General features: G+C 28.7%; 1 protein-coding gene and 1 long non-coding RNA gene across 2 annotated transcripts; both read right to left on the reverse strand.

The window, feature by feature from the left end:
- Positions 1 to 9723: 9723 nt before the first annotated feature.
- On the reverse strand, positions 9724 to 13235 carry LOC120263947. The gene is made up of 5 exons (XR_005537189.1): positions 13131 to 13235; positions 10685 to 10792; positions 10164 to 10586; positions 10022 to 10060; positions 9724 to 9911 (listed from the first exon to the last, which is right to left on the reverse strand). It is a non-coding gene; the product is annotated as an uncharacterized LOC120263947 (long non-coding RNA).
- Positions 13236 to 15954: 2719 nt separating this feature from the next.
- On the reverse strand, positions 15955 to 17103 carry LOC120263856 (transcription factor MUTE). Its single transcript, XM_039271831.1, has 3 exons — positions 16956 to 17103; positions 16453 to 16866; positions 15955 to 16269 (listed from the first exon to the last, which is right to left on the reverse strand). The coding sequence occupies exons 1-3, from the start codon at positions 17049 to 17051 to the stop codon at positions 16189 to 16191; spliced, it is 591 nt and encodes a 196-aa protein (XP_039127765.1). The 5' UTR covers positions 17052 to 17103; the 3' UTR covers positions 15955 to 16188.
- Positions 17104 to 20795: the final 3692 nt, after the last annotated feature.

The following is a 20795-nucleotide window of genomic DNA, read 5'->3' on the forward strand; positions in this document are numbered from 1 at the left end:
TTTTTCACATATAAAGAAAATACATAAATTTAAGTGATAATCATAAAAAAAAGAACCCTTATTTGTCTAAAGAAAAAGAAAGGTGAAAAACAAGTGCATATCTTCTTAAATCTAGCTCCAACCTTTTTGGATCTGTTTGATGGAGTGAATATTAAAGTAACAGGAAAGGCTTCTCAATGTTTCAATGCCTATTTTCACCAAAGTTGCAAAGGATAAGAAGGCTCCATTGTCCCCTTTAAATTTAACACACACACACACACACACACACACATTAAATGAATTAAGCCACATCGAGAGGAAAAAAGAAAAGAATTTTTATGTGAAAGAGAGTTCACATACAAACAATGGGAATGAAAACATATTTCTTTTTAAGTATATTCTTTTTTTTTAGTCCTCTTGAGCACCTTTTCCATTGTCACCTTTCTCTTGTCCATAGAAAACCATAAAGAATCAAGACACATAGAAGACCTCCTCTTCTCTTTGGTTAAAGTTTTCCATAAATGCCTACATCTATAAAAGAAAGGCCATATTACTAGATAACAATTAAGACCATAGCTATATCAGCATAAATAGCTTAAAACAATGTGACTTACTCAAAGTAAAATTTAAACTTATCAATATCCATCATGTTCTTATCATTTGAATACAATATTCTACCACTCTAAAGCCTTTGCAAATGCCTATTTTGAGGAACATAACTTAAGGATGACAGATGAACATCAAAGTTGCATAATCTGTTTTTTTTTTCATGAAAGGAATTGAAATTTGATCTTCAAACCAAATGAAGAAGAGAAAATTAATTAAAAAACATAATCTTTTTTGTAAATAATACAAATCCATGTTTTTTTTTAAAAGCTAGGATAAAAAGAACAAAAATTAACAAAACAAAGGCACTAATCAAAGCTCAACATTCTAATAAAATTAAATTAATCATTTAGAGATAAACATGATGATCAATTCACCACTAATTTAGTTCATCCAAATGTGGAAACTCTTCTCATAAGATTCAACCAACAAAAAAGACTGATAATAAGAGAAGATACAAATAATAATACTAATGATTAATATCTAGAAACCCAAGTTTCTCGATTTCTTTTATACAATACAATCATAACCAAAGCACTTCTCAACCACTCAAAGAAGAACCTAAGCATCTAAAATCCTAAATCCCAAGGGATAAATTCTCAAAACACTATATTAAAATCATGCTTTCTCTAATTAACAATCACAAGGCAAAAAGAATGCATATACAAAAAATCTAAGAACAAAAATCAAATAGATACCAAATAGATATCAAATCAAACACAAGAACCTCTTCTTGCACTCCTGAAGGTTCTTCAAGTTTGACATTTCCTCCCCATCTATCTCATTCATTGTCCTTGCTACTCTATTCCATGTTTCAAACATAGAAGTGAAATGTCTCTATGATCATTAAAGCAACATAAAATATAATTTATTAGTTATCTTGATAAGCAAACACACTTATCTTAAACTAGTTAACAGCTTAAGTGATCTTAGATAAAGCAAAGTCAGACTCTTGTAAGGATTACACCAACAACCTATTTACGTCAAGTTATACCCTTGTAAACCATCTCACAATAATGCTCTAAAATAGAAAAATTAACATCAAGTTACATCAAACCATGGTAACAAAAGATAATAATAATAATTAAACTAAAATCATTGAAAGATCTAAATTGTTGCCGATAAGAACATAAAAAACCCTTAGATTACACATCAAAAAACAAAGAAACATAAATCAAGGTTAATATATAGGATGACAGTGGGAGAGAAAAGCATAATGATGTATAATATAGTCACACAATAACAGTGAATATTAGGTGGCGGTCCTAGTAATCTAATCAAATCACTACCATGGAAATTAAGGTGTATATAAGTGACCCAATTTCCTTACATTTTGGTTAATTCATAATAAATGAAAGAGCTCTATTCTTTTTTCTATTATAAAAATTATAACAAAAATACAAAACTCTATCTTGTGTAAAGAAGGGCATAATCTCTTAAGCCAATCATAAAGGCTAATGGCTACACTGCATAAAGGAAAGGGTACAAAAGATAGAGTTTGGGCATGCATCCAATGGTTTATCACTATTCTATGTAATAAGAAAAAAATATAGGACATCAACAACTGTGTAAAAAGGTGGAAATTAGTTTTTAAAAAAAGCCAAAGCATTAAATTTTTTTCCATTCAAATCTTAAATGATAATAATTAATAAACCTAAATGCATAGCATATGTTGATTTGCTTCTAATCAAACAACAAATCAATCATAGCATTTAAATAAACAAAAAAGATAAAGTGTGGCTCCACCTGTATGATCTTAAACATGGACTTGCCCACACTACTCTTATTAGTTTAATAAATTCCAATTAAGTCATCATTAGCATCTCTAATTATATATTGAAAGAAAAACGACGCACTGATCACACCAAACCTAACCTTATCAGTTCCTTAATTGTTTCTAACCCATTAAGCAAAAATGATGTGTGTTCATATGTCTATAAAAATTAAGGTTTTAGTAAGACTTTGGGAGGAGAATGAAGTGGAGATTAGTGGAGATGGATAAAGAGATTGGGTGAAGAATTTAAAAGGGTTTGTATGTTTTGTGGAAGTAGTTCAAGGAGGAAATTTACTTCAAGATGCAGCTATAGAGCTTGTAAAGGAGTTGATAATTAATTTATAATTTGGAAGATGAAACAAACAAATGGAATAGAAGGAACATATGCCAAGCAGATCTTACCTTGAGAAATCGAAGGGAAGAGACTGTGGCCACTGAGATCCTAAAGGGCATTTGAGGGCATAATTGCTAGGGTTTGGATTGCCTATCCAATTGATCAAGGATTAAAGAGGGTGAGGAAAAGAAGAAAGTTAGAAAAAAAAAAGTATATTTGATTAAAAGGCAAATAAAAAAATATGTAAATTTTAAATAACTCCTTTTCTATTAATAAAAATTATTTTGAAATAAGTCATTATTATTTGTGAATGTTAATCTTACAAAAATTATCATAATAATTGTTTATCATAATTTATATAATCACATAAATTTGATTTATATAATTGAGTGAATTTAATTTTCCCTGCAAATTAATTTCTATTTTTATATGAATTACTTATAATTTCATTAATTTATATAACTTTATCTTTTAATAACACATTTTTATACAATATATAAATATCAAATATATTATAATCCAACATTTAAAGTATTCTTAAAAATAATTACATTTAAATATTTATTCACCAAAAAGAAATTAAATATTTAGTTTTTAGTAGGTTTACTGGTGAAATTTGATCTCTAAAAATTTCTATATAATAATTTTTTATCTTAAACTATATAATCACATAAAAAATATATGTTGCAAATTAATTTATATAAATTAATGAGCTAATTGACTGTCCTACATACAATTTCCAATATATGTTATTTTTTAATATATATATATATATATACAATTTCTATACATAATTTCCTACATATTAAATTTGTGGTGAAATATGTGCAATCAATTTATTTTCCTATGTTTTTTAATTGGGTAAAAACAATGACATTTTGCTATGTTTTACTCCTTAGTACATTTGAATATTTTCTCTATGATATTTTTTATTGACAAAAAACTTCTCATTTTATTCACGAAACAAATCATAGCTATGAAAAAATATATGTAACCCATGATTTTACACCCATGAAGAAGTATTTTTTCACCAAAAAACATTTTTATTCTGCTATGTTTTATAATTCATATGAAAAGTTTAGACCTCTTTTATCTACAATATTGTTTGTAGACACAAAGTCCCCTTTTTAGCTACTAAATAAATTGTAGCTATGAAAATTTATTTGCAGCCATTGTTTGCCAGTTAGTGGTGATTATTTTATACCATACATAGTAATATGTTTTAAGCTATTCAAATGATGTCGTAGCTAAAACTAACATAGATAATACTGGCATTTGTTATTATGTTTATAGATCCAAACTTCTACGTATATATCAGTTTTCTAGTGCTTTTATATTGGAAATTCTTATCTCTTTATTGTTTCTCTTTTTAATCTCATGTAGAACTAATTGATTTCTATTGTTCTTTTTCTTTTTTTATGTTCTATCTGCCAATTTGAATTTGATAATTAGTAGTTAAAATTTATTTACACTTTTGACGGTTTTTTTTTTCTTTTGGCTTAAACAAGATGTTGAAGTGATTAGGTTGGGAGTGAAGTCCATATGAAATCTTTTGTTGATTGCATAGTAATTGTTTTTGGGTGAAACAATTTTTGTAAATGAACTATTTTATACATGTTAATTACATGATTTTGTTTAATGATTAAGAGATGCCTAAAAGTGGTGTAATTCCCCATGTAATATCACCTGGTGTCATCCATGTATATAAATATATTTTAAAATCATATGGATTGAGATATAAAGAAAGGATAAAGGGATAATATTTGAATCATCATAAGAGAGAGAGAGAGAGAGAGAGAGAGAGAGAGAGAGATGGAATAACCGATAAAGATATTTGTAAAAACTTGAGAAGATGAAGCACCTGGAAACTCGGATGTTAGAAAAAGATTTATTTGTAAATGAACTTTCTTAGCTTTTATTTGAATTTTTTAATTATTGTTGTGTTGATTCTAATGTAGGATTTTTTTTTCCCATTTTTGCTTTCTTGTTGATTAACCATGTTGATTTGATTGGTCATGTTAGTAAAATTGTTTCTAAAGAGTATTTATGATAACCGTAATTAGTTTGAAGACTTCTTATTATGCATGGTGTGATTGCAAAGATTGGACTGGAATTTAGTTTAATTATAAAATATTTATAAAATGATATTATTCATCATGTTTTTTTATTTGTTCATACTTTGAAATTATTTAAATTCCTTGCAAGTTTACATTAGATGGATCATTTCAAGGATGGTGATGAACTATACCTATTGCAAGTAATAGTTTTAGTTGTGGCCTTATATTATTATTGCTTAGAAAAAAAAATAGACGAATGAAGAATTTATAGACAACCATCACATGAAAGGTTAGAATTAAATAAGGGGATGTAATTGTCTATGTTGATAGATGAGAATGACACTACTAGTATCAATATAGTTTACATGACGAGTTTATGTTTTTCAACCTCGGCTCAATATTATGTCAAATGGCCTTTTGGTGATACATTATAATTGAGCATGAATGAGCAATTACTAATTTTCTTACACAGAACACAGCCAACAAAATCGTATTATTGTGCATAATTTCTTAAGGTCTAGGGAGAGAGTTAGTAGGTACTTCAATCGTGTATTATATCCAATCGGTGAGTTGCATCATGAATGCGTGCAACCACCAAGTACACAAACCTAACCATATATAGCAACGAGAAGCAAGCTATATCCTTGAAAAATATTTTTAATATTAGATGTCAAATTAATATAATAAGCTAGGATTTATTCTAACATAAACTATTTAATATTACAATTGTATTGGGGCCAGGGACAGGACATGTATTCATGCTACTACCCTAACATCTTAATAACAACATATTAGGGGAAAAAATTTCACCCAAAGCAAAATGTCCTTACAGTTGTTGATTTGGCTTGCATTTTAGTTATGTTCTCGCTAATTAAGAAAGATCACACATGGTTCTCTACTTCTTCGAGATGCACTTGATAGACCTAATGGGTTAAAAGTCTTGTATGGTATTTAACTTCGTTATTTACCGACAAAGACCAACCAGATTTTATACACCTTTATAGTGGTGTGAGGTATCACCTGAAGGAGTTTGGTTTTCGGACCCCTACAAATACTAAGAAATTTTTTAACCTACAATATTCAGTTGTGCGTACCTCCATTGACCATGCATTTGCATTTGGTACCTTAAGAGGTCACTTTAAAGTTTTTGGGGGGTGTTGAGGGGGTTCTTTCTTTTTAAGACATAAGTGGAACTCATGTTGATATGTTATATCTTACAAGATTACATCCTCAATGGTGGCCAAGATGACTTCATTCCCTCTAAGGAAGATTAGATAATACACCAACCTTCACAAACACCATTAGGAAGCAAAGAGAAGAGGCACTATGATCAAATCACAGCTGAAATGTGGGCCAACAAATAGTTACATTCCTAGATAATTGTGACAAATTAAGGCCTCATTTGTTCCTTTGTTGTTTCCTTATTGTATGGTAACCTCGTAATGAATATTTACTTCTTTACTTTACATTAGACATTGTCAAGTATTTATATAAAAAAAAAAGTGATGTGCATTTTGTTACTGGTTCCTACCATTACACAACCAAATTTTTTATACTTGCTCAATTAGAATAATATTTTGCTTTGCTTTTATATATTTATTACTTCACATGTTATGCCAAATCAATAATTGCCATATTTTTTGGGTGTTATTTATTATTATAGATTGGAAGGATACAAAGCATCTGAAGAGATGGACACCATCTGAAAGCCATTTTTTATATGATTTATGTCTAGCCAAGTTAAGGAATGACTAAAATTATATAAGGGTTTTAACTCACAAGTAATTCATGCTATTCGAGCAATAAAAGACACATTTAAGGTGACAGTATAGAGAATAACATGGATAATATAGTAAAGGTGCACAAAAATTAAAAATTTGAAAGAAATGAGTGGCATGGGTCTAGAACAACGACCTAAAAATGATTGTTATGGGTAAGGCGGAGTATAGAGATTATGTTAAGGTACTTATAGTTATGTTGCATGTTTATTTGTTATCTTAAATATTCAAATATTTTGATGATTTTAAAATTTATTTATTGACATACAAGTTCAGACACAAGATTAGCCATATTTGAATAAACCAATTGAGGATTATGACCTATTGGAAGTTATATGTGGCAATGATAAAGCTAGTTGTTGTCATGTTATGTACTTTAAAAATCCGATTTGCATACAAATGAACTTCAGCATGGAGCTAGAAACGTCTCACCCTTGGTGCACATGGCAATGCCTCACCATTGATCCAAAATTGAGCCGGCACTGCTAAACCCATGCCAACAACAAGCCAATTAAGAAAGAAAGGTAAAGAAAGGCACAAGGTAAACGCTGAAGATGATGCAATCCATGAATTTCCTACCACAACCAAAGATGCTTTTGAATTAGTAAAATCTAGCCGATCACTAAGCTTTACAAAAGAGATTTCTGCTGAACATAAGAAGCTACAAAAGCATGGCTATTCCACACAACAAGTTGGAATTGTATACCACTACTTGATGGGAGATAATGCAAGAGGTCGAATGTTCTTTGAAATGAATGATGACTTCCATAAGATTTGGGTTGATGATTTCTTCGCTTCAATTAAACCTTTGAAATGTAGAGACTATAAGAAATTCTTCATAACAATAATTATCCCTCTTACGTTGATTTTTACTCCTATTTATTTAATTTAATTTTGATCTTCTATGATTTTATTTTCTAGCATGAAGTCGTCTAACTAGGTGCATTTCCTCATTTGTGGTGGAGATCTCATGCCATTTAGGTGTTTGTTTTGGTGGATTTGAAAGTCCTTGTAGGTGGAATTACATAATTTCTCCAAGTCAATTGTTTGGTTTGGTGGATTTAAAAAAAAGCAATTGGGTTTGGAAGTGTTGATCTAGTGGATTTGGGTGAATTTGGAACTACATCCTAATTAGGTGTAGTTCCAAATTCAGTATTTGGAACTCCAATAACACCATCACGTGAGCCTTTGGACAAAGGATCATTGGATCCTTATCACAAGCATACCCCTTTCCCATTTTCCCATCTTCAGCTTCAAACGACCTCCGACCTCTAGCATTTCTTACTATAAATTAGACGATCTCTAGTGTTATTAAAGGTTAGGTCATAATAAAATGGTTTTTTATTTCTCATGCAGTTGATCATGAACTAGTTTTATTTGCCCTATAGATATACAAAGAAGTATCTATGTCGGATGATAAAAATCTCTATACTTCTTCTGGTTTGGATTGTGATGCACCTTCGTTGGTTTTTTTCTTCATTATATTTCAACAAATTCTCAACTAAAATTTTGATTGCGAAGCATTTCATGTATAAAGCCATCTAGGTTTATTTTTTGTGCTTCAAAATCAAGGGATCTACTTGAATCAATGAGAAAATAGGAAACCAAAGGCTTTAAAAAACTTAAAATCATTATTGATTTGAAAAATTCTAACATGGAAAACTAAAACCTACAATCAAAGCATCCACTATGGATTCTAAACTATGAACTCATATTTCAGTCTTAGAAATTATCTCTGCACTATATTGAAGGAGCTTTGCATGTTAAAATATTTTCCATTACAAATGAATTTAGTTCAAAGGTATATTAAAAGGTAATTCTTTTAATATATTTGTAAGGCTTGAAGATATAATTTCTTTGTGAAATTAGTATGTTGAAAATTTTTAATCCATATACCATGGATTCAATAGACGCATTTCATATAACATGCATGTTATCAAGCCCAACCAAAGATATGCCTATCTAGAGGCCTAAATATTTTATCTAGGTTAGGATATAATTAAGTAGTCACATGTATTTTGAAAGCCCATGGATTTAGTTAAGTCAACAATTATTTTATTTAATCTATCCATATAACAATTGTTTGATTTAATTAACAGAATTTAATGGGGTATTTTACAGTTAGCAAAACCTATGGTCAGTTGGTCACCCAAGGTGGGGGTAACCTCACCACGGGTATCCATAACCTCTAAATACATCAAACCGAACATGAACTTTTCAAATCTAGATTTTCAAATTCCTCCGACCAAATACAAAACACTACAAGAAATACAGGAAAAGGCAACGGATTTTTCCGTCGCTAAAGACTACATTTCCGTTGCTGATATATTTAGCAACGGAATTAGCAACGGAATCATTCCGACGGCTATTCTCAAGTCGCTATTCAAATTCCGTCGGTATTATAAAATTCTGATGTTATTTCTTATGTTGTGCCGACGGACACTTCTGTTGACAAACAAAAGAACTCCGTCATTAATATAATAATAAAATATTCATTTTTTTTAGGTTCACAAAAATTCCGTTGCTATATTTCCGTCGCAATGTTTGCAAAGCAACGGACTATTCCGCTACTATTATTCTTATAGCAACGGAAAGTTTATTTTACTAACAATATTTTTCTTATGTTAGCAACGGAATGTCCGTCGCTATTATCTTATTTTTAATGAAAGTTCCGTTGCTATGTTCTCATTAACTACGAAATCCATATTATGTCCATTGCTATTTTTCTTTTAGCAACGGAATTTTGGTTGTTATTTTTCCGTTAGCAACGGATTTTCCTCTTTTCCGTTGCTATTTTCTTGTTCCAACGGAATTTTGGTTGTCATTTTTCTACTAGCAACGGATTTTCTTTATTTGGTTCCGTGGCTATTTTTCTTATTGCAACGGAATTTTGGTTGTTATTTTCCTACTAGCAACAAATTTCTTTTTTTTTCCGTTGCTATTGTCCATTTAGCAACGGATGTTCTGTTGTTGTTATCCTCTTATCATTGTCATTTGCAACGGAATATCCGTTGCTATTTTTTGTTATTGATTATTATAGATATTAGCTATGAAATTTATTTTTTCATACAACCTGCACAATTTATTGCACAAATGAAAAAAATTGTCCATACAAATACAGTTAATATAAATTATCCATACAAATGATCTATAAAACAAATTATCTCATTAAATATCCAATATCCATCATTTCATTCATACCAAAAATACAAATAATCCATACAAATGTTCCAACATTACATCACAATGAAAAATCCATCATCAACAATTTTCTAATCCATCAATACAATTATCACCAACAAACAAAGTTAAGCAAAGATCCATCATTAGCATACATTGAATTACCTTGAGTTTTTTTTTGTTCCCTCTTCTTGACCATTGTCCTTTATTAAAAATCATAAAAGTTTAAAGTCCATCAAATCAAATTGTTATAAAAATACAATTGTAAACAACAAACAAAGTAAAAATAATATATGAAGGTATATTCAATTACCTTGAGTTTTTATTCCCATCTTCTTGCCCAAATGTCTTCCTATATGAAAACCAAGAAAATTTAAAATCCATCAAATTAAATATTAACTAGAAATTTATAAATATAACACAAAAAATTAATATAAGTGAGAGCAAATTTATACCTAAAATCATTTAGTTGTTGATGGAGGCATATTTGATCCAAATTTCTCCATCATGAAACTCATCATAATCTGAAATTGATTTTTCAAATCGCTTATATCACCTATAGCATTCTTCATTTGACTCACATCACCGGTCAATGATTCAAGCTTCTCCTCTAAACTCACAATTTTATCATCATTAAGAGAAGTATTCATATGCGGAGTACTAGTGGAAGGACCACAAACTGAGTTAGTTGTGCATGCAGCTGCACTAGAAGTAGTATCAAATAATGCTTTAGAATTAACCATGGTGCCAAACCCATATACATGCGTGCGTGTAGCCATCTTTCCTCCAATTGATGACGCCCATGCTTCTGGATCAAACTCAGGACGATCAGAAGTATTATCACCATATTTTTCAGATAATGTAGATTGATATTTCTCCTATAACAAGTGAAAAACATAAAAAAAAAAAATTAATTGATTTAAGTTTGCCAAAATATGAAGTAAACAATTCACAACCTAAAGAATGATTAACATACACTAACAACTTTGGATTTATTGTCTACAAAATCACCACTTCCTTTTGACCGTTTATGAGTTCTCTCAAATAATTCTGGATATTGTATTGGTCGTTGAAGCTCTTCTTCCTACATAAGAAATGTTTTTCAATTAAATTGAAAAGGAGTATTTTATATGTGAATGCGAATGTATATATATAAATATATAATACTGTATTTCTTATATTTATTTTAAACATATGGAAAAGTAGACGTGTCTAATCATGCCCACAAGAAAAATATGCATCATGCCCTGCTTTCACCTAACATTATATAGTACCATGAATACTAAAGCAATGCATCATGGCCCTAATTTCAGCTTATGATATCAGAACACTAAAGAAGTAATACATAGATATAATATATGTTTGTTGTATGAGTGAAAGACAGATGGCATTTCTTAAGGCTTAATGAAACAGTGGAAAAGATGCTTGTGGTGATATGAAGAAAGTGAAATGTCATTAAAAGAACATTGGTGTTAAATTAAAGATATCCATGTAACATCATCTTGATGAGTTGTGTATAATTAATGTGATAACTCATGCATGTGCATATAGTGAAAAACAGTGGAAAAGATGCTTGTGTACATGAAAAATAGCATGTGAAAAAAACAATCAAAATTCTGTGTGTGTGAGTATGTCAGTGTGTATACAAATATATATATATATATATATATATACATATATATATATATATATATATATATATGCAAATTTTTTCTTATTGTCCTAATAAATATGGACGCAAATTCATAAGAATTGAACTTTTCTTATGTCTCTTATTAATAAGGGGTATTATGCCATTGGTGTAGGTAACAAAACAATTGAAAAAAATATTATTAAAAATTGAAAGAACAATAAAAAAATATTAAGATAATTATATGATCTTACAACATCAAAACAAACAAATAAACAAATCTAACAAACTAAAAATGAAATTTCAAAACTAAACTTTTTGTTTAAAAATTTTTCAATATTATTATTAGCTAACACCACAATCATTTTTTTGTTTTATTTGTTTAAAAATAAACCTATAGATAATAATCTTCGATATATCTATATATATATATATATATATATATATATATATATATATAGATATACATAAGGTAGAGAAATTAAACATTACAAACATATTAGAGATGATACTTGCTCTTCAAAAACCAATCATGTCTAACATAATAACAACTAGAATAAAGAGGTCTTTCGGTTGAGATTTGGTAAAAGTAGATCATAGGAGTCGAAGCAAAAAAATTGCCAACCAAATGTCCAATTGCGAGAAGCTACTACCAATAATAATGCTAATTGGTGATAATACATACAGAATCATCTATTTAATTCCTACAGAATACTAACGTAAAACCAAACCGGGTCGAGGATTATGTACAGATCCGGAAAAATTTTCGAGAATTCGAGGATGATATAAAGTGTTATATATATATATATATATATAAAGGAATGAAAAGATTCAAAAGAAAGCACTCAAAAAAAAAAAATTTATATCAGCAAAAATTATAACCTATTTAAATAAATAAATAAATAAATAAATAACTTAACACATGCCACCAACTAGTCCCTCCATAGTAGCGGATATACTGCATGAGGTTTCTGTTTCAGGACAATGAAATAGTAACTAAAACCTTATTACTAGGTTGAAGATCTGACAATTAATATATTTTATGCTGGATCAATGCAAAAGCCCTACACTGCATTCTGGGAAGGCAACCAGTCCAGTTATGCAGATAAGGTAAAGCAATTCCCCAGGAAATTTGAAAGGCACATGACACTCACTTACTACATGTCCCGCCAAAGGAGTTGGTATACTGGGGCTTGTATTTCATGATCCCAGTGAAATTAATAACTAAAACAAAGACTGAGATATTGTAGAAAAATGAGTAACATTTAATACTTTCCTTCACTCTCTTGTCTTGATCATTTAATGTGACTTTGAGCCAAGTATATATTATGTATTATTAATGAAAGTTCTTTTCCATTGAATCATAAAACTTATATATATTCTTAAATCCAATCTATCTAATTCATGAACCTGATTTAACTGAATCTGAACCCATTCTCCGGATGCTAGCTGCTTCATATGAACATTTGATTTAACCATTAAATTAATTACCAGGTTATGAACAATCAATGAAAGATTGTGCTTTTTTTTTACACCTTCTGGAAACTATATCCGCCAACTACCAATCACAAAAACAAGAAATGATCACGAAAAGACAAATTCCAACACCCCTCACAAATCAAAACCCCGAAATAAACCCTAAACCCCGCATTCACATCCATTTCAACCAAAAAAAACAACAATCAAAATCCAAATAGTTCAATCCTACCCTCAAACCCTAATCCAAAGTTCGGACATTAAAAAGAAACCATCAAGAAAAATAAAACAACAAACAAACAGTAGAAAACCTCACCTCTAAGACTCCCAAAGAAACCCTAGCTTCTCCCAAATCCACCTCCAAAAGTCCACAAAAAACCTCTTCGCTTCCCAATTGCACAGGAGAAAGAGAGAGAAATCACAAAGCTTTTCTCGAGCCAAAGATCATGAAATGAGTTTGTCGTCGCGCACCGGAGAGAGGAGATGTTGTAGATGACTGGAGCGAACCCGATCGACGAGATGTTAGGGTGGATTAAAAACCCTAAACCTAGATCCAAGGAAAAAGGAAAGCACGGACACTAAGAGATAGAGAGAGGGAAGAAGGAAAAAGGAGAGGGAACTGGGCTTTCTTTTTTTTCCTTTATTTATTTATTTATTTAGTTTATATCATAATGAATTGAACTTTGTAAAAAGCTTTTATTGTAATAAACCCAGCATGAATTTTTTTTTAAGTTTGGACACTTCAATAAATCCAAGCTTTTAAGCTTTTATTTATTTATTTATTCTTTTGTATCTTTATTATATAATAATGTGCATATAGTGTTTCCTGATTGCTTTAATTGTAGTTAATGAAGCTTCTAGGGTGGATATAATTATTAGTTAATAATTAAAATATATAGTATGTTTTTTATTAACAAAATAATTACATAAATTATTAATATATTTTTTAATAATGAAGTTTTAAGATAAAATCTTTTTAGAATTAAATTCGCATTGTGTGTATAAATATTTGTGGTATGATGATTATGTTATGGTATATGAGTTAGACTGATTAAATAGATCGAATTAAATTAGATTTATAATAAATAAAAATTAAATATAAACCAACTCAAAATTAAAGGTTTAAAGGTTTTTTTTTTAAAATAACAAATTGTGGTTAAGATTCCATGTTTTCTATATTCTAATTAGGAACAAAATATATTGCATTTTTAATAATTTAATTTTTATTTTAAAAGGTGGTAAGCTACAAACTTTTTGATTATATATGTACACATTAAAAGGTTCAATTATATATTTTGAATGCATTATGAATTATTTTAATTTTTTTATTACAACAATAATAATAATAATAATAATAATAATAATAATAATAATAATAATAATAATAATAAACTTAGATTGGATCCGGATCCATGATTGAGAGTTGGGCATATGAGATGCACATGGTGTTGCTTCCTTGGTAGTGCTATGGTCCAAGGATAAAGAGCCATGCATGCAATAAACAAGGGAGGCAAACAGGTTCATTAGTGCCTTTCATTACAATTGGATGCATGTCTCTTTAAATTTGTTTTCTTGGGAGACACCAAACTTCAAAATTTAATCAATTATTTAATTAAGTGGGCTATTAATTAGTTAAAAATTAAGAATAAAGAATTAGTTAGTGGGTCATGTGACCTAATAAAAAATCAAATTGATTTAATTAGAATATATAAATTATAAATATTAATAAATAATATTTTATTTTTTTAAGTTTGGGTTTCAAATAATATTTAATTTAAGACTTAAGTTTGTTTTTAATATTTTAATTTATATATATAAATTAATTTATAAAATTGGAAAATCAAATATTTTTATAAAGTGAAAATGTATAAATAAAAATTATAAATCTCAAATATTAATAAATAATATTTTATTTATTTTTAAAAATTTTGGAATAGCAACGGACTTATTCCGTTGCTATGTTCGGTTGCTATTCATCTAAATTCCGTTGTTATATTTTACATTTCTGTCGCTAATGTAATAAAAATAAGTTGATTTATGATGTTTTATTCCGTCGGTAATTCAAAACTGAATCCGTCGCCAATGTTTGCCAATATCGACGGAACGGATCCGTAGCAATTTGTTAGCAACAAAACTTCGCGGGAAAATTAAGACGCGTAAGCTCTCACAAAGGAATAGCAACGGAATAAATCCATTGCTATATTTCCGTTGTTATTAATCAACATTCCGTTGCTATATTATACAATTCCGTTGGAAATGTAATAAAAACAAGTTAAACTTCTGAAGATTCATTCCGTTGATAGTCCGACGCTAATTCCGTCGCCAATGTATAAAAATAGCAACGGAACGAATCCGTAGCAATATTTCCGTTGCCTTTTCCTGTATTTCTTGTAGTGAAATTTGATAATCCACCACTCTAAAAATATCCAATCAAACACTAGATTTGACTCTCCTGTATTTTCAAATACAAAGATTTTCAACTACACTATAATTTAAAATACACTGCATTTTGAAGTACATCTAACCAAACGCTATCTTACATGTGGTGAAGACTTACTGATGTATAAATATGTAGTTTTTTATTAGATTTCATTAAGTCTCTTAAATAGCAGTTATGTATGTGGTAACGATAGATATAGAATGAACATTTTGATAATGACACTATTGTCTCGATTATATGATTAGTTTTCATACTACTTGTTAGCATGAATTATTTTATATTAAATGGCTGAGAACTATTACCAAGTAAACAGTCATTTTGTATGCATCAATAATATTAAAAACAATAATTATATCAATATATTAATAATAAAAAGTATAAATTAATTACATTAAGGTTATAAAAAAAAGTAAGGTTTTGAATAAACAGTTTCCTCAAGAGGATGTACACCCATGTTAGACTAAAATTAATTATGATATAAAAAATATATATATAAACCCACCTAAGTTAGGATAAAACTATATACAATAATAATTTAATTTATAGATATAGTAGGTCTTAATGTTTAAATTTTATGGTTTCTTGAATGTTTTCCGCGCATTTACTCTATTATCAGTAATAGTTCCACAAGAAAATTACATGATATATATGTGAGCTTCAAATTAATTTCTGAAGTGGCTGCTGCAGAAAAACTCACACAAAACAGAATCCAATACTTGTTCATTCCCATGGAATTAACTATTAAGAACTAAAGAAAGCAGTGAGAATAATATTGTTATTTCATACCTATATATTCTTGAAAGCTTACCCACTACCATATATGTTCTCATAACATCTTATACCCCGTCTTTGATAGATATCTTTGATATATATATATATAGATATATATATATTTGTGCTTCAACTGTAAGAAACCTAACATATATATATATGTTTAGTAGGCAACATCCTGACAGAAACATTGCTGCACTTCAAGGGCTAGTTCTTCCACACTGAGTTGGCATTCAAGTCCAATCTGTACATAAAATAACAAGAAAGAAAAAAACGTCACATATATAAATAATTCAGAACCATATGATCACCACCACATGTTCTCTATCTATTCAATCTTAAAATATCAAAGCCAATTGAAACAAATGTACAAATATATATATGTATATATATATATATATATGCAAAGATTGATAAATTATAGTACCTTGATAACAAAGGAGTAAAGCACAGTGTCCTCCATGCTGCTAATATTAAGATGAAGGATCTCAAAGTCCAGTTTTTCAAGAACAGTGATGATTTTGATAACTTGCCCGGGAATGCGCTTAGATAGTGTTCTCAAGAGAACATTAGAGCCGGAAATCTTCGCCTCAACATCAGCCACCGGAGAGTTACAGCTTGCACCAAGCTCCTTCAAAGTGTCAATGGAGTGAGGGCTGTCCAAAGGCAGGCTCAGGCTCATTTGCTGTGGTGGAGGGAGGAGCAAGAGAGGCTTAGGACTTGGTGTGGTAGGACTAGGACTTATGCTTTTCCTTCTCTTCTTTGCTTCTAAGGATTGAAGAACTTGATGCAGCTCCTTGATGAACTCTATTGCTCCTCCTATTATTGAAGCTTGGTCTCCCTTTCATCAAATTAATTTTTAGCAATGAAAACTTAGTTTATTTATAGGCTTGAGGATAAATTAATGTATGTATGATGATTGAATATTACCCTTTTGATGTAGAAAGGTGGCGTCAAGGAACGTAGGACTTTGAGGTGTTCATTCATTTGGCGGCGCCTGTTTCTCTCCACTGCTATGTGAGACATGAGCTCTCTCCACTAAGCACTGCAGAAACAAACACTTCTTCTTGTTGTTGTTCTGAATAGATGGTGCTATATATTGTTATCAATCCTGGAGCAGCACAGTCAGGACTATATATAAGGAGAGGAATTTTATTAGCGATTTTTTTGTTTACATATATGCCCTTGTAGAACTATAAAGTTGCACAAATACTATACCCCTCATGAAAGAGATTCTAAGCTTGCTGAGCAGTTGGACTCAACAGAGTATATGGGGTTGTTTGGTTGTGAGTTTATTAGCATGTTCTTTGTTTTTATAAAATTAATTAAGTTATATATATATATATATTAAATTAATATTAATTAAAATATTTTTATTTTTTTAATTTTAATTAAATTAAAATTTCCCAACCCAATGAACTCATGTAAAATTTTTGGATCATTTAAATGGTGTCACTTTGAATTGTTCATAGGTAGTTAATTATAATCAAAAATATATAGAAATAATAATAATTAAAAACATATGGAGAAAAAAATGAACATATTTAGAAATCTTGAAGAAATTTTGTAACACAAAGATCCTAATAACTATCATAAATTTTTTTAACATTTTTACTTTATATAAATTACATGAAACCATAAATATCATATTACTAATTCAAGAAAAAGCACTCATAAATCCAATATTTCACTTGGGGTAAAATAGAAATAATATTTTTCCCCAAGGGCATAAAGGTAAAAATCCCTTTATTTAATAATTTGGGTGCACACTCGTGAGCTATGTTTGCATGGACATGACTGAGTCACACTATTGAAGGGGCTTGGCTTTTATCTTCTTAACATGCACGTGTCCAATGTCACATACCTAGAGCCTTCCCATTCATGGAATCCTCTCTTTTATGTGTGAAATTTTATGGATAAATAAAACCTTGAAAGTACATAATTTTATATGCACCAAACGAAAATCATATTTACATGTATGCCCCCATAGCACATCATTATTTACATGCAAGTGTGTGCTTAGAAAAATAAATTACCTTTAATATCTTATAATATATTAATTAACATATTTATTTGATTTGTCTATTTCAAATATATACCCTTTTCGTGACAATTTATTTTTTTCCCAAATAGGACTTAAACCAATTCTTACTATCATCAAGACAGTATTTATATGGTATTTCATCTATTCTGAAATACAAATCACTTAAGAATCTTGTACAAAAATTAAAAATAATAATAAATTTTATTAAAAATTTAAAATAAAAATAAACCAAATGACTAAACTACTGTTTTTTACACCCATACTTTTTTTGGAACTATAAACATGACTCTTTTTATTTATATAATTTAAAAAGTTAAATAAAGAAAAATTATAAAAATAAATAAATAAATATTGCTTTGTTACTAAAAAAAAAATTCCTAAAACGACTTATATTTGAATTAAGAATTTTAGACCATGCACAGAGAGAATTGTGAATTGTTACAGGGTTACACATGTAAAATTCATAGGATTATTTATGGCAAGCATGCAGCCATTGAAAGTAATGCATAGAATTGTGCCTACTCGTAGTTACTACCACACACTGCATTTATTATTTCACAATACAACTTCTCACGGGTCTTCGCTTTTGCAACTTAAAAATTCAACATGCTCACCCTTTCTTCTTCCTAGGAAATTTTTAGAGCTTTAATATATTTATTTATATTGATAATACGATTAGATTACATGCTTTTACAGTTATGGACCCTACAAAAATTAAATCATGTTAGGAATAGATGCGTTAAAAATGTAGATATGGATGTGTTTCGTTACATTAATAATGTACCCCCATGAATCTAATATATGAAGGTTATGATATGTGCTTAATATAAATGTGTTAAATATTATAACTCTTTTCTTAAATATATTATTTCTCATTTATTTTTTTTAGGTAATTTAGATATATATTTTACTTTCATATTTTTATTTTTATTATTTATTTATATGTCACAAATTCATTAGTTTTTTTAACTTGTTAATATCAGCACAAATTTGCTATATATATATATATATATATTTTTTTACTTCCTCCATGCTTTAGCTTTATATTGACTGATATTAAAATTATTATTTATCATTTTCATTATTTCACTTTTTTATTTTAATTATCTATTAAATTATTGTGGTTTTTTTAAATATTATATTTTTTTAAAAAAACATATTTATTTATATGCGCATTTTTTAAAATATTTGCCAAATAGGCAAAAAAAAAGTACCATGCTTGGTACTTTTTGTACACGTTGTTTATTCAGGTTTTATTTTAATTATATAATAGGTTTTTTATATAATATTTTATATTTACAACCTAATAAATTTTTTAAATTAATTTTTTTTTCTCACAACCCTATCTAAATTTTACAATGATTTTTTATATAATATTTTACGTTTAAGTCCTTATAAATTTGTTTACTTTAAATTATTTCTCACAACCCTATTTAAATTTTACAATAGGTTTTTTATATAATATTTTACGTTTAAGTCCTTATAATTTTTTAAATTTAAATTCTTTCCCACAACCCTATTTAAATTTTAACAGTTAAAACCCTTCAACCATCAGATGTTATGGCTGTTCATTTAAATTTCTAGTTGTTACAGATTTGTCCATCATAAATCTGACAATTGTCAGATTTAATTATCCTAATTATTGGTGGTTGCAGATTTGACAGGGCATTGAATTTTTTGATGATCGTAGGTTTGTGAGAAAAAAACACTCATTCTAAAGTTTAAATAAGGTTGTGAGAAAAATTTTAAATTAAAAAAAGTATAAGGACTTAAACATAAAATATAAAAAATTATTGTAAAATTTAAGTAGCTTTGTGAAAAAAAATAATTTAAAAAAATTTATAAGGTTCTTAATGTAAAATATTATATAAAAAAACCTATTATAAATTAAAAAGAAATCCGAAAAAGCAACATGTCAACAAGTACTATACATGGTACTTTTTACATATTTTAGTAAATATTTTAAAAAATGTACATTTAAGTAAATATTTTTAAAAATTATAATTTTTTTTTTAAAAAAAGCCAATTATTGTTATAGTGTTTATTTTTAAGAATTCGATATCATGACGAATATTGCAAGAAGAGAATTCGAGATTTTTCATATCTCTGGGAGTAATATATCATGGAACCTCGATGATAAGCTCCATCTAAATGCTAAACATAAAAAAAATAATTTACGATGGCAATAATGAGCTCATTGATAATAAATCAAAAGCATTGATATTCATACGACATCATCTTAATGATGGCCTAAAAAATGAATACTTAACCATTGAGGATCCACAGAAATTGTGGTTTTCGCTAAAAGAAAGATTTGAAAATCTTAAAATGGTTTATTTGCAAAAAGCACGCAATGATTGGGCAAATATCAGGTTTTAAGATTTTAAAAGCATGCAAGAATATAATTTTGAGCTATTTAAAATAGTTTCGATGCTACGTCTCTGCGGGGAACAGTAACAGAAAATATGATGCTTGAAAAAACATTCACAACATTTCATCCTCGAGATGTTATATTACATCAATAATACAAAGAAAACACTTATACTAAATTCTCTGAATTGATTTCTTGTCTCCTTGTGGTGGAGCAAATTAATGAATTGTTGATGCTAAATCATCAAACCCGACCATCTAAAATCGACACCAATGCTTAAAACTAATTACGGGCAAGGAAAATGACGTCATCGTAGTGACGATTATAAGAACCGCGGTGGAAAAGGTTATCATGG

Source organism: Dioscorea cayenensis, chromosome 6 (assembly GCF_009730915.1).
Source record: "Dioscorea cayenensis subsp. rotundata cultivar TDr96_F1 chromosome 6, TDr96_F1_v2_PseudoChromosome.rev07_lg8_w22 25.fasta, whole genome shotgun sequence".
Lineage (NCBI taxonomy): Eukaryota > Viridiplantae > Streptophyta > Magnoliopsida > Dioscoreales > Dioscoreaceae > Dioscorea > Dioscorea cayenensis.

Coding starts and splice junctions, on each gene's coding strand:
- LOC120263856 (XM_039271831.1), bottom strand. CDS start 17,051: ATGTCTCACATAGCAGTGGAGAGAAACAGGCGCCGCCAAATGAATGAA. Junction 16,867..16,955: donor CACCTTTCTACATCAAAAGG/GTAATATTCAAT, acceptor ATTTGATGAAAG/GGAGACCAAGCTTCAATAAT. Junction 16,270..16,452: donor TTTACTCCTTTGTTATCAAG/GTACTATAATTT, acceptor TTTTATGTACAG/ATTGGACTTGAATGCCAACT.